The sequence below is a fragment of the Pseudorca crassidens genome, chromosome 20 (genome assembly GCF_039906515.1).
Source record: "Pseudorca crassidens isolate mPseCra1 chromosome 20, mPseCra1.hap1, whole genome shotgun sequence".
NCBI classification, from domain to species: Eukaryota; Metazoa; Chordata; class Mammalia; order Artiodactyla; family Delphinidae; genus Pseudorca; species Pseudorca crassidens.
Window position 1 is genome coordinate 43,503,166 of NC_090315.1, and position 17,959 is coordinate 43,521,124.

A 17,959-nucleotide genomic window follows, 5' to 3' on the forward strand; every position below is an offset into this window, starting at 1 on the left:
CAGGCTGTGTGGCACAGCCAAAACAAAAAACAAGAACATTGGCGTTTTGATCTCCCAAACATTCTTTAAAGGTAAGATTTCAGTCATTTGCAGGCATATTTCAAGGCGTGATTCTCCTGGTAGCATCAATTCCCTTTCCTGCATCACCACCATATATACAGATATGGCATTTCAAAGATGTTCCGAGTCTAGAAAATTACAATTTGTAGAGTAGAATCATGGGTGGAAATGGCAGTTTAGTTCGTTTAAATACAAGATAACTCTAAAAGTCACTGTATTAGTCAATTCTCAGCTTTTGGCCAGAATAAGCAACTTAAAGTCATTATTGGCCTTTTTCAGGTTTCAGAAACATTTGAAAATGTGAGAAGATAAGATACAGGGAGAAATATTTTGTTAGAGAAATCATGTATATCCATGTATGGTAGGTACTAGCCATGTGTGGCTGTCGAGCACTTGAAATGTGGCTAGTAAAACCAAGAAACTGAATTTATGTTTTAATTTAAAAACTGAGGCAGTGTTAAATATTTTTCTGTTAAAACTTTGTTTTGGGAGGACTACATTCCATGTTAGCCTTTGAAAATTTTGTGTCCAGGTTGAGATGCACTGTTAGTGTAAAATACTAAATATCAAAATCTAATACAAAAGAAAAAAATAGATTTAATTTTGCTTACATGTTAAAATATTTTTATATACTGGGTTATATTGGGTTAAATAAAATACATTAAAATTAACTACCTTTTTCCTTTTTAATGTGGCTAGTAGAAAATTTTAAATTGCATGTATTGGCTTACATCGATATTAGGATTGTAAGTGGGCAAAGGACAGATCATACAACCAAAAGGAAAAATGTTAAAAAAAAAAATTGAGGCTTACTAACACTGTTTAAAAAAAGAGATTAAAACAAAGTATGATGATTTTACCTCCTAGGATCATTTAGGGGAAAAAATGTATATATCCAGTGCCCTAAAGAGACACGGTCTCTGCCCTCACGGAACCTACAATCTGGCTCAAAACCTAAACAAAAGCAGTATTGTTTAAAGTTGTACTGGAAGTTGTGGCTGTTACGGGGCACATCTAACTTGGTCTGGGTGCTCAAGAAAAGGCTTCCTTGAGACATCTGAGCTGACATCTGAAAGATGGCAGACATTATTCCAGCATTGAGAAGATGACAAAAGTATTACAGGTAACGTGGCAAGTTTGAGAAACTAGGCGCAGTTGAGTACGACTGGACCATGGAGTGGAGGGGGCGCTGCCGCAGTGAGACAAATCTGAAAGGGTCAGCAGGGGCCTGGGTGAGGGTCACAAGCAGTGCTGGATGGACTTTTCCAGCCATGTTCAAGTGTCTGGACAATTCCCTAGGGCAAGCAGGAAGCCACTGAGGGGTGGGGGTTTGAGGGAATGGGTGGTTGATAAAGCTCGTTTTGGTTGATAGAACAAGACTAGAAGCAGCAAGTCAGTCCCACTGATCATATGGTGACCCAGTAGGGAGATTAAGGGTAGTTTAGTGGGCATGGAAACACTTCAAGCTGGAGAAAAAAGTACAGGAGACATAACTGGCAATTTTCCCCTGTTTCTCTTACCTGGATAGGCTGGTTGTGTTGCCTAAAACCCCCCAAATTTTATTGGCTTAAAGACTTATCTCTTATTTGTTAAATACCCATCAGTGATTGACCTAGGCTGACAGAGCCATCACTGGAACATTGCCAGCCATGTGACAGAGCCAAGAAAATAGTGTAATGAAAGGGGCACTTTTAAAACTGTCACCTGAAATTGACACATGAGACTTCTGTTTACATTTCATTGGACCTAGCAAATCACAAGGCCATGCCCAGCTGCATCTGGGCAGAAAACCACAATCCTACCTTTTGCCCAGGAAAGAGAATATTTGTGAATAGCTCCAATGACTATCACAGGCCACCCTTTGAATTATTAAATATTTAATTTTACTCTCTTGCCCTCAACAAAATATATCTACCATGGGAGACAACCTAAAAGTCCCGGCTGATCAGGTATTGAACTAAAATTCTGTGATATGTGGTTATCTGCCCACACAGCCAATATACAGTGGTGAAATAGGGACAGGAAAACTGCAGGAAACACTTCCATTCAGAAAGGGAAGAATCAAGTCATTGGTCTTTTATGAAATGACAGTTATGAAATGTCATTAGGGAGAACACTTGAAGGCCCCCTACTCTGAGAGGGGAGTGTTCTTTGTAAGACTGATTGGGAGAGACTCCCCAATTCATCGCTTTCCATGACCCATGGCCCCATCCCTGGTTTTTTGTTTTTTGTTTTTTACCTTGATAAATACAAGCAATTAGTAATCATGGTACTAAGATTCTGCTTTCCGAGCTCTTCAGCTAGGGCTTCAAACTTGGTACATTTCCTGCCTCCTAAATTACCACATGTGACAGTTTTAACAAAAGGATTAGCATCCTTCCAGCCTCCAGTGTCAGTTCCCCCAGCTACTTTCCTATCTTGACACCACCATCCATCCAGCTACCCAAAGCTGGAAACCTGTGGGGTTTTTTTGTTGTTGTTGTTGTTTTGCGGTACGCGGGCCTCTCACCACTGCGGCCTCCCCCGTCGCGGAGCACAGGCGGAGCACAGGCTCCGGACGCGCAGGCCCAGCCGCTCTGCGGCATGTGGGATCTTCCTGGACCAGGGCACGAACCCGCGTCCCCTGCATCGGCAGGCGGACCCCCAAACACTGCGCCACCAGGGAAGCCCTGGAAACCTGTGTTTTTATCCCTGACTCTTTTTCTCTGTCATCGTCTACATCCAATCTGTAGATCCTGCCAATGGATTCCATCAGTTCTCTGTCAGTACTAGATTTTTTTTTTTAATTAACAGCTCTGTAGGTTTTTTAAAAAACCATTTTAAAAAAATTTATTTCTTTTTTTGGCCATGCCGCACGGCATGCAGGATCTTAGTTCCCCAACCAGGGATCAAACCCGTGCCCCCGGCAGTGGAAGTGTGGAGTCTTAACCACTGGACCACCAGGGAAGGCCCACTACTAGATTTTTTTTTTTTAATTTGTAGTTACACACAAAGCTTTTACCATAACTCAGACACTCTTATAATTGCAGTCCTCCTAACAAATCTGTGAAGTTATGGTCATTTTACAAATGAGGAAAACTAAGGCATGGAGAAATTAAGTAACTTGCCCAAGGCATAAAACTCTTAAAGGACAGAACTGGGATTCAAATTCCCAGTCCATGTACTTAATCACTCACTATACCCTGACCTGAGGCTGTCCCTGTATATCTGACTTGGACCACCTCAATGACTACCTGTGCTCCCCTGAAGGTCTTAGCAGTTCACCAACATCCAGTTCAATATTTCTGAACATCCGCACCCTCAGTTTGGGGGAACAGCAGTTGCTGACATTCTCCCAAGTGGTCCTACTCCCCTGAGACACCTCCTGCTTCTGCTCTGTGTATCAGGCTCTGGACTCGGGCCTCCTCCCAGACTACCATCCCAAAGCTGTCACTCCTACCCCTGACAAAAACCTGGGTGGATCACACTTATGTCAATGGCTTGGGACAGCACAATGAGCTAATATAACCATTTGTTGTTGACTGACATTGTGCACAGAAACCTGTCTATTATCCCAGTAAGGAGATTCTTAGGGGCATCCCCAACCTTGTTCTTCCTCTTTCTTGGGTTTTCCAAACTAAAACTCCTTTTCACTGTTGATGAAAAAATTAATCAGTCGATTCAAGAAAGAAATAGAAAATATTATTCAAGCCAAATTGAGGATTATAACGGAACTGCCTCTCAGAAAGCCCTGAGAACTCTTCCACCCGTTAGAGGTCAAAGCACAGGTATATAAGTTTTTGAGACAGTGGGCTATACATTAAATGACATACTATTGACAGTTTACACAATCCAGATCATGCATACCAGGTGAGTAGTGGGTCATGGGTCATCATGGCCCCTTACAAGATTAAGAAGAAAGGTTATCTCAAGGAGTTGTGACCCTTGATGAGATTAAGAAGGAATGTTATCTCCTAAGGAGGTCTGGTTAATGCAGGTGCATAACACACACTAAAGGGGAGGGAGGAGGCCCAAATTTTATGTTTAAATTTTTCTTGTCTTGCCATAAAATATGGATTTTATTCCATCATCACGTTGTTATCCATAGTGTGTGGCTTTCTCTTTCTCCTTCCTCTCTTATACCCTTCGTTGTCCACCAGAAATAAGTCCCTCCAAGTGTTTTTTAAATAGAAGAACCATTCCTAGTCTAGTTGGATTTGAGTTAAATTCAGACATTCCAAATTGACTAAGATTACTCCCCACCAACCTTATGTTTTTCTCCAGGCCAGCTGCCCAACAACACATCTTTAACGCTTGCCATGCATTGTAAGAGGTAAATGTCCCCCTGATCACTGGCCCCTGCCTCTTTCCCTGTATTCGGTATTATTGATAATTTTTTGTTTATCTTTCAAGAAATGTTCTCCCTTTTACGGTATGGCCAATGTTCTATTTTATTTATTTATTTTTTTGGCCACACCATGCGCACAGCATACAGAATCTTAGTTCCCCAACCAGGGATGGAACCCGTGCCCCCTGCAATGGAAGCATGGAGGAGTCTTAACCACTGGACTGCCAGGGAAGCCCTAAGGCCAATGTTTCTTTTATTTCTGATTTTACAGGAAAAAAATGGGTCATACTATACAATTTTGCACCTGGCTTTTTTCTCTTGGAGCTCCTTCCACATCAGCACATAGAGATATACTTCATTTTAAAAAATGGATCCTATTATACATATATATCAGAGTTTAGTTAGCCACTTTCCTACTGGTGGACATCTCAGTGACTTAGTTTTATTATTTTGGCATAGGATTCTGCAAATGGACATCCTTCTCCGTATTTGTCTTTCAATATTTATTTATTTATTTTGGCTGCACTGGGTCTTAGTTGTGGCATACGGGCTCTTAGTTGTGGCATGCAGACTTCTTAGTTGCCACATGCATGTGGGATCTAGTTCCCCAACCAGGGATCGAACCTGGGCCCCCTCCATCAGGAGCACAAAGTCTTACCCACTGGACCACCAGGGAAGTCCCTCCATGTTTGTCTGTTTGTTTTTTAAATTTATTTATTTATTTATTTTTGGCTGCGCTGGGTCTTCTTTGCTGTGCGCTGGCTTTCTCTAGTTGCGGCGAGCGGGGCTACTCTTCATTGCGGTGCGCGGACTTCTCATTGCAGTGGCTTCTTGTCATGGAGCACCAGCTCTAGGTGCGAGGGCTTCAGTAGTTGTGGCTCGTGGGCTCAGTAGTTGTGGCTCACGAGCTCTAGAGCACAGGCTCAGTAGTTGTGGCGCACGGGCTTAGTTGCTCTGCGGCATGTGGGATCTTCCTGGACCAGGGATCAAACCCGTGTCCCCTGCATTGGCAGGCGGATTCTTAACCACTGCCAGTAGCAGTGGCCAAGTTTTGATAGAGCCTTCCATGTTACACTCCTATCAAGCCAGTTTAAGAATTTAGCATGTCACTCTCTCCCCTGCTGAAAACCTTTCTCCCGGGGCAATGTAATGCAAAGAATTTGAGTTCTACCGCCTAGGTCCACAAGGCCTTTAGCCAATCTGGGCCTCATTTTTTTTCCTGCCTGTAAAGTGAGATTATAACCAATCTCGCATCTCAGGGTGGTTGTGAGAATCCAGAGGCTGCATTCACCAAGGGTCAGCTCCAGAAGAAGCCTAGTTGTCTTTCAGTTTTAGAGTGTCCCAGGGCACGGGCCAATAGCTCAGGATGAACAGGCTAAAAGACCCCCTACTCCCGACTTGTAAATGAGGCAACTGAGGCACAAAGAGTACCAGCGGTTTGGTCAAAACCACACAGCGTTGGCGGTAAAGCCGTCTCTGGCGGAGTCCGAGCTGCTGCCCTGGGGGCTGCGCACAGCTGAAGGTACTCAACCAGGAGATCGGGCTTAGCTCCTCCCCTCTACCCTAGTCCTCTCCCTCAACTGCCCCCCGCCCCGCCCCTACACACATGCTCGAGCCCACTCCTCGTTTGCTTTGAGTTCGACCCGAGCCCCAGGGGCCGCAGCGAGAAGGAATCATTCCTGAACAACTAGAGGCAGCTGCGGCCGCTGTCAGTCTCGGCACCAACCGAGAGTGCCAGGGCGCTGGCGCGTCTTGGGCTTTGAGACTCCGTGTCCTCCCTCCCCGCTGGACCTCAGGTGGTGCGCCCTCGGAACTCGCCTTTTGCGCCCAGTGACTGTGAGTGGGCCGTACATGCAGAGACGGCAGACAGGTGCTGTACAGCCATGTCACATGCATGTATTGCGTGGTTCAGACATCCTTGTGTGAAACGTGTGCGGTGTGGTGTGCAGATGTAGAGGTTCACAGAGGACGGTGCTCCTCGTTCCAAGAGCGCCAGCACTTCCGGATGGTACTCTGAGGCCTCTCTCTGCCTTCGCCCGGACTGTCGCAGCAGCCTATCCGGAGTTTGCGCCTGAGTGACTCCGCCTTAGCTCCGCCCCCGCGATTGAAATCCCGCCTTCGCCCCGCCTCTGCCACACTTTACGGCCCCGCACGCCACTTTTGCCGCAGACGCTCCTGCTGCCGCCGCTGCTGAAGGCTGTTGCCGGTGAGGTGAGGTGAGGTCAGGTGAGGTGTGGTGTTGGGCCGGTAGCGTTGGCGACCGGGTAGAGGTGGAGAACAGGGCTGCCGCGGGTCGGCGGGGGCGGTGGGTCACCTGCTGCTTTGTTTCTTCAGCTCCGGTCCCGTCCGCACTGCCGCAAAGAGGCCGCCCCGGCGAGCCGAACCAATGCTGGATCTGGAGGTAGTGCCCGAGCGCTCTCTGGGAAATGAGCAATGGGAATTCGCTCTGGGTGAGTATGGGGTCCTCCCTCACGACCCTACTCGCTGATCCTTCCTTCCTTCCTTTCTGGCCCTTCCCACCTCTGGGCTCTGCTCCTTACTCCCCTGCGCCCGCGGCTCCTCGGCTCTTTGGAGCTCCAGCCACTAGATGCCCGCTCCGACCGCCCCGACCCGGCAGCGTACCGCTCTGCCAGGCCCTGACGCCCTTGCATCAGGCCTCAGCGGGGCCCCTCTTGGGGCAGTGCTTCAGTAATAATAACAATAACAATGGCTGACACGCCCCAAACATTGACTCAGGGCCAGGCCCCATTCTCCTCTGCATAATTATCTCAAGTATGCCGCCGGGGTTGCTACTCTTGTTATTTCTATCCCCATTTTACAGACCAAATAACTAAGAAGTGACTGACACCCTTAAACACCGCCACAGTGGTCTGTCTCCCTTTGCTTTTCTGGGCTGTGGGTAGCCTCTAGGAGAAACCCAGGCACTGTTCTCATCGTCAGATGTCGGGGATCTGGTCAAGGGAGTTAAGGAGAGTTTGTGTGTGTTAAAGGAAATTCTGACTAGCTTCCTTCTCGTTTTTATGTGGTTGATGTGTGGTGTAATCTAAACCCAGACCTTAGCCGAGAGAGTTAAAGGTTGAATGAAATAGGAGTTCGGGGAAAGTAACATTTAGCTTGTAGAAAATGCAGGTTGGCCATTTTGTGAGTTTTGGCCCATTTTTTCCCTTTCCTCAACGTCACTACCTTTATGTGTACAATCATTTGCATTCGGTAACCCCAGAGGGTGTTTACTTTTATGTTCCAGCACTAGGAAGGAGGGGGTGGGGAGTGGGTGTCTGTGCTGTTTGTTTGTGCAGGGCTGAACTTTTGTCACACTAATTTGGGCTACTGGACTGAGGCAGCTGCTCCATTGGGCTATAGCTTATCCTTGAATCTGGAAGACTCATGTCTATGGAGATAGGGTAGTTGAGAAACTGCAGAACAGATTTGCTGGTAGGACTCTGCTGGTGCTCAGTGTCTCCGTGAACTGAACAACAATCCTCCTCTGGGTTGTAGGAGCCAGTTTTATTGAGAATTTTCAGTCACCTTCTCGCAACACTGCAGCTTCTTGTGAAGCACCAAGAACTTGATTGAGAGGCTAATAATAATATCTTTGCCTCCAGGCCCATTTGTCATGCTGATGCTGTTTGGCTTCTAGTTAGGAAAGAACCTCCCCTAACCACAGCTTATGCTCATACCAAGACTTCACAGGGTGGAGTGAAAACTGTAACTGTAGCTTCAAACTGTGCTTGATGGTGTGACCAGGTTGTGGATCTCTGTAGTGCAGTCTCTGGGTCAAAAGTTGTGATTAGGATATCATTTGAGATTTCCAAAAAATTGGGTGGGAGAGTAAGGCTTCTTCTGTCAACTGTTGCTTTGATACCTTAACCCCTACTCCTAACTTTGCCAGTTTCTAGGAATTAAGGATTTGGGTAGTTCTTTTAGGCTGTCTAAGTAGCAACCACAAACAGTGAAAAGAGCATTTTTGTACATTGGGCCCAGAATTGAACTTTGAGTGAAAGCTTAGTTCCTCGGGGAACTAAGATCCCACAAGCCGCTCAGCATGACCAAAAAAAAAAATTCGTATTTTTGAATTGTGTCTGCCTGAGAGATGGTGGTCATTTAACTTCCCCAAGCTTTTTATAAAAAAGTAATTTTTCCCTCTTTCTCAATCTTCTTCCCAGCCCTCAACACATTTAAACTGCACTTGAGGCTGATAGGTAGGGATAGGTCTAGTAAGTGGATCTGTGCTTTAGAATTACATTCTTAGGCTAGACTAAAGTCACCACAACCCTGTAAGGTGACCTCCATTTGCCAGATGAAGAACAGGCTCGGAAAGGCAGAGAGGAGAAGAAGCCTAACAGGGATTTTCTGCTTCTCACTGCTCTGTCCTGAGTATGGGCTCAGCTTTGTCTCCAGGTTTCTTTTTGGAATCTGTGCAAATGCAGATATATCTAGCCCTTGCCATCATCCGCCTGGCACGGTGAGGAGCTGCATCCAGCTTTTTGGCTGCCTTCCTGGCCTTTGTGTACTCTTGGGAGATTAGGGAAATGCCAACAACACAGAGACAGGAAAGCCTAGGCAGAGAGGAATCTCTGAGAGTGCCACCCATGGGTTGACCAATGGTGGAGTAAAGGCAGTGCAAACTTGAAATGTTTTCAGTGAGACTTGCAGGATGTATTGGTATGGAGACATATCTCTAAATTCGTTTTTAAATTAATCTTGAAAAAAATTGATAACTAACAAGGACCTACTGTATAGCACAGGGAACAGGGAACTCTTTTCAGTACTCTGTAATGACCTATATGGGAAAAGAATCTAAAAAAGAGTGGACATATGTATATGTATAACTGATTCACTTTGCTGTACAGCAGAAACTAACACAACATTTTATATCACCTATACTCCAATAAAAAAAATTTTTAAAAATTAATCTTGAAAATGCCCAAGCAAGGTAGATTTAAAGGGTCACTGGAGAATGGTCTTCTCTGAGATTACCTTGTTCCAGAGAGACTAGGGGCTTACTCTATTGAAGGGTCATTCTGTGGACTCTGCTTATAATCATTGAAAATTGAGTAAGAAGTGGTCATAAGCCCTGAAGAGCTTAGTCTAGTGGGAGGGAAGGCGTACAGAAATAGTTCATTTTATTATAATGAGGTAGAGGTTGTATAGGGTGCTGTGGAAGGGGAGAAGAGACTTGACCTGACCTGGGAGTTCAGAGAAGGCTTCCTATTAATCTGTAGGAACCAACACCATTCCTGGAGCCAGTGAGCACCAGGAAGGCCCTATCAGAAGTCTACTGCCAGATTTTTCAACTACACTTCCATAGACATAAATCTTCCAGTCAGGTTTTAAAAAAAAAAAAAAAGTGGGAAAGATAGATCGTGTGGGGAGCTGCAAGCAACTTGGTATTTTAATTAGAGCATGATGTACTAGTGGAAGAAGATCAGATCCCCAGATTCCCTATTTGTAGTTAGCTGCCTGGGACACTATCAAAGAGTCTCTGTTCAGTGGAAAAAAGGATGTCTATTAGTAAAGTGTTGTGGGCATGGGTTTAGGAAGAAAGTTTGGTGACTAGATTTGGAGATATGGGTAAGGAAGAGGAATCTAGAGGTTTCTGGCTTGAGTGACTGTGTTAGAGATGAGATCCGGAATACAAAGGAGAGGCCAGATTGAAGAGAAGATTAAAAAGTCACTTTTAATCTGTCAACTCTTCATTTGCCTTTTTTTAAAGGTTTATTTATTTATTTAAAATATTTATTTATTTATTTGGCTGCACCAGGTCTTAGTTGTGCCACGTGGGATCTTTAGTTGCGGCATGCGGGATCTAGTTCCCTGGCCAGGGATCAAACCTGGGCCCCCTGCATTGGGAGTGTGGAATCTTAACCACTGGACCACCAGGGAAGTCCCTATTTGCCTTTTGATATATACAGAAAACAGATTGAGATGTAAGTCAGAAACTAGGTGGTTGGGTGAGTGAGGGATGGGCAGAAGGAAATACTGCCCATCATAGAGACTTGGGAAAGTTGGAGGAACAGCAGGAAAGAGTGGTATTGATGGAGACAGGATGAGAATTCTCAGAGGGAGAGGGTGGTCCTAAGGGCCTACAGGATCTGTTTATTGTACCTAATTGCTTTATTTCACTCATTCAGAGCTCGACAGGTACATAGAACCACTTACTGTTGTGTGGTGGGCATGGTGATTGAGTGCTGAGGATACAGCCGTAAGACAGACATTGTCTCTGTCCTCAAGGAGGCATGTAGGGGAGACTCTTACAGATAAATAAATGGAATGGGAGGCTTCATTAGATAAGGCAGTCAGGGAAGTGAAGTGTGAGCCAAGACCTGAAGAGTGAGAAGAACCAGCTATGGGAAGAACATTTCAGCAGAGTTGAGTTAGTGCAAAAGCCTAAAGTGGCCAAGAGCTTGATGTGTGCTAGGAACAAAGGGAGGCTTGGTGAGCAGTGGAAAGAGTAGAGGAGGTGGCCAAGGTCCAGAATATTCAGGGCTGTTAGGTGATGGCATGTTGTTTGGGTTTTATCCCCCTGGATTGTGAAACCACTGGAGGGTTATAAGCAGGCAAATAATGAGTAAGGTGTAGGATGTGTAGACTGACCATATACTCCACACCCTTTGGGGGGTTAGGTAACTCTTAGAGCTAGAATGGTGCTCGGGTTTCTTTGCCATATACATGGTTGGTTCCCTTTAGAGACCTTTTGTAGCCTTCCTTTACCAGCAGCTGTGTGACAACTGGTCGTTGGTGGCTGCTTTGTCTGCTCCAGGTGGGTTACTCCCTGGAAGCCTCAGGACCCAAAGATTCCAAGGCCAGGAATTTGATGTGGTTAGGTGCAAAAGAACCGTCCCTCAAGAAACTGGTTTGTGCCATGTGGCCTTCTCTTTCTCAGCACCTGAGGTTATCTGTCTTGCCTACATGGATGTTTGCCCATTCCCTATGGGAGAGACAGCATAGATGCTTCTCCATTTCAGGAATGGCAAAGCTGAATGGTGCATCAACTTGTTCATATTCTCAACAAACATTTAAGTCTCTACTGTGTGCCAGGCTCTATGCTATAGAAGGCTGGGAAGTACCTTAAGGTGTGGTTCCCTCCAACTTTCTTCAAACCGTAGAATGGACCATTGAATGAAGGCAGGATTAGATCATTGTTTAGATGTAGATGGGTCACACATTTTTTAACTTTCTAATTCTTTGTGTGTGAGCTCTTTTCTGCACATCTCTCCTGGAATCAGAGGTAAACTGATCTTGAATGTGAGCCACTGTGCTGCCCCAAGGTCATATGGTGGTCCTTCTTCCTTTCTCTTATTACCTAGCCCATAATCCTTCAGTCCCACTAAATAAATGTTTATTCAACAGCCACTGTATGGGTCGCCAGTGCTGGGGATCCAGAGAGTGGTGAATAACACAGACACTGTCCTTGCACTCATGAAGCTTTGTTTTTGGATTGTCTCTGAGTTTCTTCTTGTTTGAAATATAATGCACTCTGTGAGAACATACTTTTTGCTGTTCCCCATGAGTCCCTGGAATCTTTGAGATGTCATTGGGATCTGGATTTCTTAAACTGGGGGCATATGTAAATTTGTTTAAAATGGCCCACAAGTTAAAAAATCAAGTGTTAAGATTTAGAGGATGTTTGTGGGTTGATAAGTGAGAATCCATTGAAATCCTTCATAAAATAAGTTGATTCTGGTAATTGTGTGATATTTTTTTCACTTTTTAAATGAGCCCTTACAAATCATATGCTCCTGCAGACTAAAAGAGGAGACAGATATCAGAAAGGAAGAGAGGAAGGACCTGCCTAGGTTATATGTAATCATGGCAGAGTGAGAATCAGAACCTTGGCCTCCAGAGTCATGCAGTCAATGCATTTCTTACTCTATTCTTTGGTTCCAGCTGACTTGCTTTCTCTAAGCCCTTTGCCTGCTTGGGATCAACATGGAAGTCCCCATTTCCAGGAAGTCTTTTATATTTACTCCCTCCCCTTATACAATCCACTTATTCCCTTAGTGCTTGCCATTAACTTTATTCTCTAGCTCTTACTGCTTATTGAACGTTTATTTACTCAATATGTCCATAGACTTTAGTGGCGTTTGCTCCCACCCCAGGCTTTACTACAGGGACTAATGCCTAGTACAGTGATAGATGCCAGTAAATGGATAGCCCAAGTAACCACACAGGTGTCCTTGCTTTATTTCAGGAATGCCTCTGGCTCAGGCAGTAGCCATTCTTCAGAAGCACTGTCGCATCATAAAAAATGTCCAGGTTCTCTACAGTGAACAGGTGAGTGGTGGCTGATTTGTTTACTGAAATAGCATCCCTACTCAGTGAATCATTTCTGGAAGCTGATGCTCTGGGAGATACTGACTGGCAGGAATTCCTAGGCCAATGCATTTGAATGGGAGAGTCTTCAACACTAGTCAGTTACCAAGTACATTTTCTTTGATTCTGAAACTTGTGGTTTTGATAATCTAGTGCTGCCAAGCTTAGACAAGCCGTAATAACCAAACTTGGTTTTTTTATTATGTTTGACTTACCTACTGGCTCTTAAAAGGGGCTTTTTCAGTGGGAGGTCACCTCAGGGATTGTCTGGTCTTCTAGGGTGCTTGCCTTCCACTTTCATGTTTAGTCTTTTCTGCTTTGTTGATTGCTTTGGTTTGTGTTCAGGATTGTTGCAGTACAGATTTCTAGCTAGCACAGCATCCCAGACTTGAAAAAAAGCAGGTATAGCTCACCCCTTTACTGAGAATGATCTGATATACGGAAATTACAAAACATTGGCTCCAAGTTAATGGACATGTTTTACTTTTTTTTTTTTTTTGGTCTGATTTATGGTAGTCTCTATTAATGTTGTGCCCAGAATTAACCCCTATAGTATAATGTTATATGTACCTACAAGGACCTTTTCAGTTTCCAGAAAGAGTATACTATATTTTAGGTTGGCACTGGAGCAGAACTTTTTGAACATCAGGATTTCTTTTATTAGGTTTTATAAGTAAAGTTAGAAACATTTTTATAGACCTTTAGAAATAAGATTCTTCTTATCTCTAAAAATGCAGTCTCCCTTCTGTTGAACTCACTGGAATCCGTAGTTCTTCTGGACACAGACACTATGGAGCAACCTTTGTGGTGCCCTGTGTGTCATAAACCTCAGGGAATAGTTTTGATCCTACACAGGCTATAAGATGTTCTCAGTGCCTTTTCTGAGACCCTTTAAGTACCAAAATGATGATTTTATTTCCATTTGTTTCAATTAGTTTCTGATCCTAAAGCAACTGACAGCTTATTTTTGACATGAAGAATGTTGTGGATTAGAGGTGGGTGAGATTTCTGTGAGGCTTCCCAGTTTGGCTTAGTGTCAGAGTTGAGCCTGTTACCTATACCCAAACATTATATTTCATAGTACTGTACCCCTCTGCCAGCCTAGTGAGGCCCATGTGAGGGGTCCTTCTGAGACAGGGAATGCTTAATCTCCAAGCAAGTGCTTGGATATTCTTGTGCCTACCACAAAACACAGAACTTGGGCAGAGGTTCGTGGAGCCACAATGCCAAAATGGTTTCTCATTTATTAAATGAAGAATGGTGACTTCCTCTTTTTTGCACTCAGATCATCCCTAACCTTATTTGACTTTCAGTGTTAGACCATGAGGGACTTACTCAGGACAGGTAGCAGCCATCAAAACAGGGATAATGGGCTTACTTCTTGAACTTGTAGCCACCAGTACATTTAGTTAAATCAGATTTAAGCACCCAAGATTAGATACATTAGAAAGTAGGCTTTAAACTTTCTTAACCAATTATTTTAAATGAAGTATATTTCATATATCACTACCTTGTTGTCTGTCATTCCAGTCTTTGGGTACAAATAGTAGTTTTAACTTTTAACATTAATTAAGCTAATTTCCCCCAGTGTCTTCTAAGCAGCTGGAATCATAGGGTTTTGGGGTTTTTTTTGTTTGTTCTATTTATTTATTTACTTTTGGCTGCATTGGGTCTTTGTTGCTGCATGCGGGGCTTTTCTCTAGTTGCAGCGAGCAGGGACTACTCTTCATTGCAGTGGCTTCTCTTGTTGCGGAGCACAGGCTCTAGGTGCACGGGCTTCAGTAGTTGTGGCACACAGGCTCACTAGTTGTGGCTCACGGGCTTAATTGTTCCGCGGCATGTGGGATCTTCCCGGGCCAGGGCTCAAAACTGTGTCTCCTGTATTGGCAGGTGGATTCCCAACCACTGCGCCACCAGGGAAGCCCCCGGAATCATAGGTTTTTAAATCCAGACCTTGGTTCAGATCTATGCTTTTCCCCATTTCTTGGTTGTCCGACTGTAGCAAGTTAATAACCCGACTGGTTCTCCTTCTGTAAAGTGGATATGGTTTCCTTATAATAGAATAATCTTTTGATGAGGATCAAGAGGAAATAGTCTCTCATATGGTGCTTCTTAAATGTGGATCCTGTCCTCTTCTGCCGTCCTTCCCTTCCTTTCCCATTTGTGTCTTTGCTTCCCATCATGTGCAGAAAATCATTTGGCCCCATTAAACATTTCAGAAATATCTTGTCTCTAGCAAATCACACCTTGGAAATTAAATGTGCATATCAAGTAGGTCCCATCTTTCTTACAGGGAAGAGATGTTAACAACTAGCAGAGACAGCTTTACTGAACTGGAAAGTACCTGCTTAAACACCACATAGTACATATGCATTTTGGTTCTGTAGATATAAAGTACTAATAAAACATTAATTGTGAGGATGATTTGCTTGCTTTTGAAAATTGCTTGCTTTTGAAAATTGCTTAGTTATGTCCTGAATTGTAACAATGGCAGGGAAAAAAATGATCAGATGTTGGGAGCGTGTAAGAAAATTCAGATACTCCAAGCAAGGATCTTGAAAGATGCTAAAATCTTGCTTCATCCTGCTTACCACCATGGACTAGCCCTCTCAGAAATAGAACTGTGTATTCTGGGTTGAGAGTAAGTGACCTAAGGTCAGGGTTCATTATTCCATTATCGTGCTTGACACCTAATGGTTTAGACATTCATACAGAGCTACTGGAAAATTACAACATTCTTTCTTCTAGTGTTTGCCAGGCATAATGGTGCCACCTGGGCCTGCTGTCTTGTGAAGCTCAGTGGGGTGGAGGGGAGCAGACAATCTGAGCTAATCTCAGAAAGCTCCTTCTAGAGAATTTTTCCAGTAAGGCCCACACCAGCAGTGGCACCTGGCCTTCCAGCCCATATCTCTGTCTCTCACAGGCATACTTTCATTTACTGGGCCTACCTTGAGAAGCTCTATAAAGAAACTTGTCTAAACCCTTTTGACAGCTGTGTGCCAGTTTCAAGAAGGGGCAGGGGTTTGGATGGTGGTGTTTTTCTTCTACTTCTGGGCAGCCTGGTTCAGGCATATGGAGAGTCTTCAGACTTTGAATTGATTGCATTGGCACAGAAGCAGGCAGGTGGGGCAGACTCTAGGAAAGAGTACTGTATGCTGAGTGCTGAGCTTGGTGCTTTCTGATCTACTATCTATGTCCTCATAACAACCCTGGAGGGGAAGGGATGATGGTATTCCCATGAAGTAACTAGAGCTCAGAGAAGTTTAGAGAGTCACTTAAGGTCACCAGCTCACCAAGACAGAAGGCCAGCTCTGTCCACTGCTTTGCTGCTGCTCCCCTCCCCTCAGGACTCAGAAGGGGCAAATGTAGAAATATGACTCCTTAGGTATTAGACTTGGGCTTTTCACTTTCTGATACGGGATGGTGCGGGGAGGGAGGGAGGAGTAAAAGTGTCATCTCATACATAATCAGATCACAAGGTACTTCTTTGTCCTGGAATCTGGCATAAAACAGTCAAAGAATAAAATGTGTTTTCCTGTGGGTGGTACAGACAGCCTGGGAGTGAACGGACATAGGTTCAGCTAACATGCATTCACCATTACTTGCTGAGTTTGGATCCTGGCGAGGCCTTTTACAAGGCTTTTATTCCTCATCAACTACTCTGTAGGTTTGACAGCAGTAAACCCATGCTACAATGTGGACCTGGGACCCTTGAAAGAAAATGGCCTGTATACTCACATAATTTTGGCCTTTTCCCCCAGGTAATAACTCAAAGGCTGGAAGTAGAGGACACTGCGTTCACAAACCAGTTTCTGGCTTCCAAACTTGTCAGCTGTCTACACTTAGATATTCCCTGTACACTGCATTTATGTTATAAGGTTTCAGTGGGTGCTGGTGAGAATACTACATGTTCAGAGTGTGTATTTATTTATTATTTTGGTTTTTTGTAGTCTCCTCTAAGCCATGACCTCATCCTTAACCTGACTCAGGACGGGATCAAACTACTGTTTGATGCTTTCAATCAGAGACTTAAGGTAACTATAAATGACGAGTAAAGTTTCACGTCAGGCTGATTAACGTGTGACGTTGTGGGATGTTTCTGAAACTCATAAGTGGGAGTAGACTTTTGTGTTTTAGAGACAACCACAATATAGGGGACTGAAGCTGTGCCTGTTCCCCTAAAAAGAGAGAAGCTGGGGGTGGATTGGGATGGTTGGAAAGAGGCTGGGAAGGACTCCAGCCCCAGGCTGCAGAGGTGAAGGGGAAAGAGTGTTGAAGATTTGGGCTGTGGGGAGGGGGCTTTTATGTTGAATAGGAAAATGAGAGGAGCTAAGTATTTGGCATTTATTTTATTTATTTATTTTTGGCTGCGTTGGGTCTTCATTGCTGCGCGCGGGCTTTCTCTAGTTGCGGTGAGTGGGGACTCTTCTTCCTTGCGGTGCGTAGGCTTCTCATTGCGGTGGCTTCTCTTGTTGCAGAGCGCAGGCTCTAGGCACGTGGGCTCAGTAGTTGTGGCTCGTGGGCTCTAGAGCGCAGGCTCAGTAGTTGTGGCGCACGGGCTTAGTTGCTCCGCGGCATGTGGGATCTTCCCGAACTGGGGCATGAACCCGTGTCCCCTGCATTGGCAGGCAGACTCTCAACCACTGCGCCACCAGGGAAGCCCTAGTAAGGTTTTTATATCTTGTTGTTTTGCTTCATTCTTGGGTCAAACAATAAGACTGGGAATATGAAAAATGGAAACTGTTCTTCCTAAAATGCTGAAGCTTGGACCTTAACACCACCAGCACTGAGTTGATTCTTGAGCCCCTTTAAAAAGAAATGTAGGGCTTCCCTGGTGGCACGGTGGTTGGGGGTCCGCCTGCCAATGTAGGGGGCGCGGGTTCGTGCCCCAGTCCGGGAGGATCCCACGTGCCGTGGAGCAGCTGAGCCCGTGAGCCATGGCCGCTGGGCCTGTGCATCTGGAGCCTGTGCTCCGCAGCGGGAGAGGCCGCAGCAGTGAAAGGCCCGCATACTGCAAAAAAAAAAAGGAAATGTAAACAAACAACTTGCTGGTATGTAGGGTTGTCTTAATTGGCAGTCAAGTGCAGTTTACTAACACCTGTTTCAGTCCACGATGTTTTTAATACACTATTTACAAATGCCTGGACATGAAAGGTTAGTCATGTGACATCAGACTCATGCCTCAGAGTCATAAGGTTGAATGTGGCTCAGGGCAGTGGCATGCCAGAGCCATCGTCCTGGATAGGTTATATATAGAGT

General features: G+C 44.7%; 1 protein-coding gene and 1 non-coding gene across 3 annotated transcripts in view; one reads left to right on the forward strand and one right to left on the reverse strand.

Annotated features, from left to right (window-relative positions):
• Window positions 1–4,990: 4,990 nt before the first annotated feature.
• On the reverse strand, window positions 4,991–5,063 carry TRNAR-CCU (transfer RNA arginine (anticodon CCU)). Its single transcript has one exon. It is a non-coding gene; the product is annotated as a tRNA-Arg (tRNA).
• A 1,469-nt stretch (window positions 5,064–6,532) lies between these two features.
• PHAF1 (phagosome assembly factor 1) overlaps window positions 6,533–17,959 on the forward strand; it is a 28,302-nt gene continuing 16,875 nt past the window's right edge. Inside the window, exons 1-4 of one of the 2 annotated variants that reach the window (XM_067719696.1) lie at window positions 6,533–6,613; window positions 6,722–6,837; window positions 12,579–12,661; window positions 16,651–16,734. In XM_067719696.1, coding sequence (XP_067575797.1) covers window positions 6,774–6,837; window positions 12,579–12,661; window positions 16,651–16,734 — 231 coding nt within the window. In that variant the 5' untranslated portion in view covers window positions 6,533–6,613; window positions 6,722–6,773. The remainder of the gene's footprint in view (window positions 6,614–6,721; window positions 6,838–12,578; window positions 12,662–16,650; window positions 16,735–17,959) is intronic. The other variant, XM_067719697.1, reaches the window with a different exon arrangement.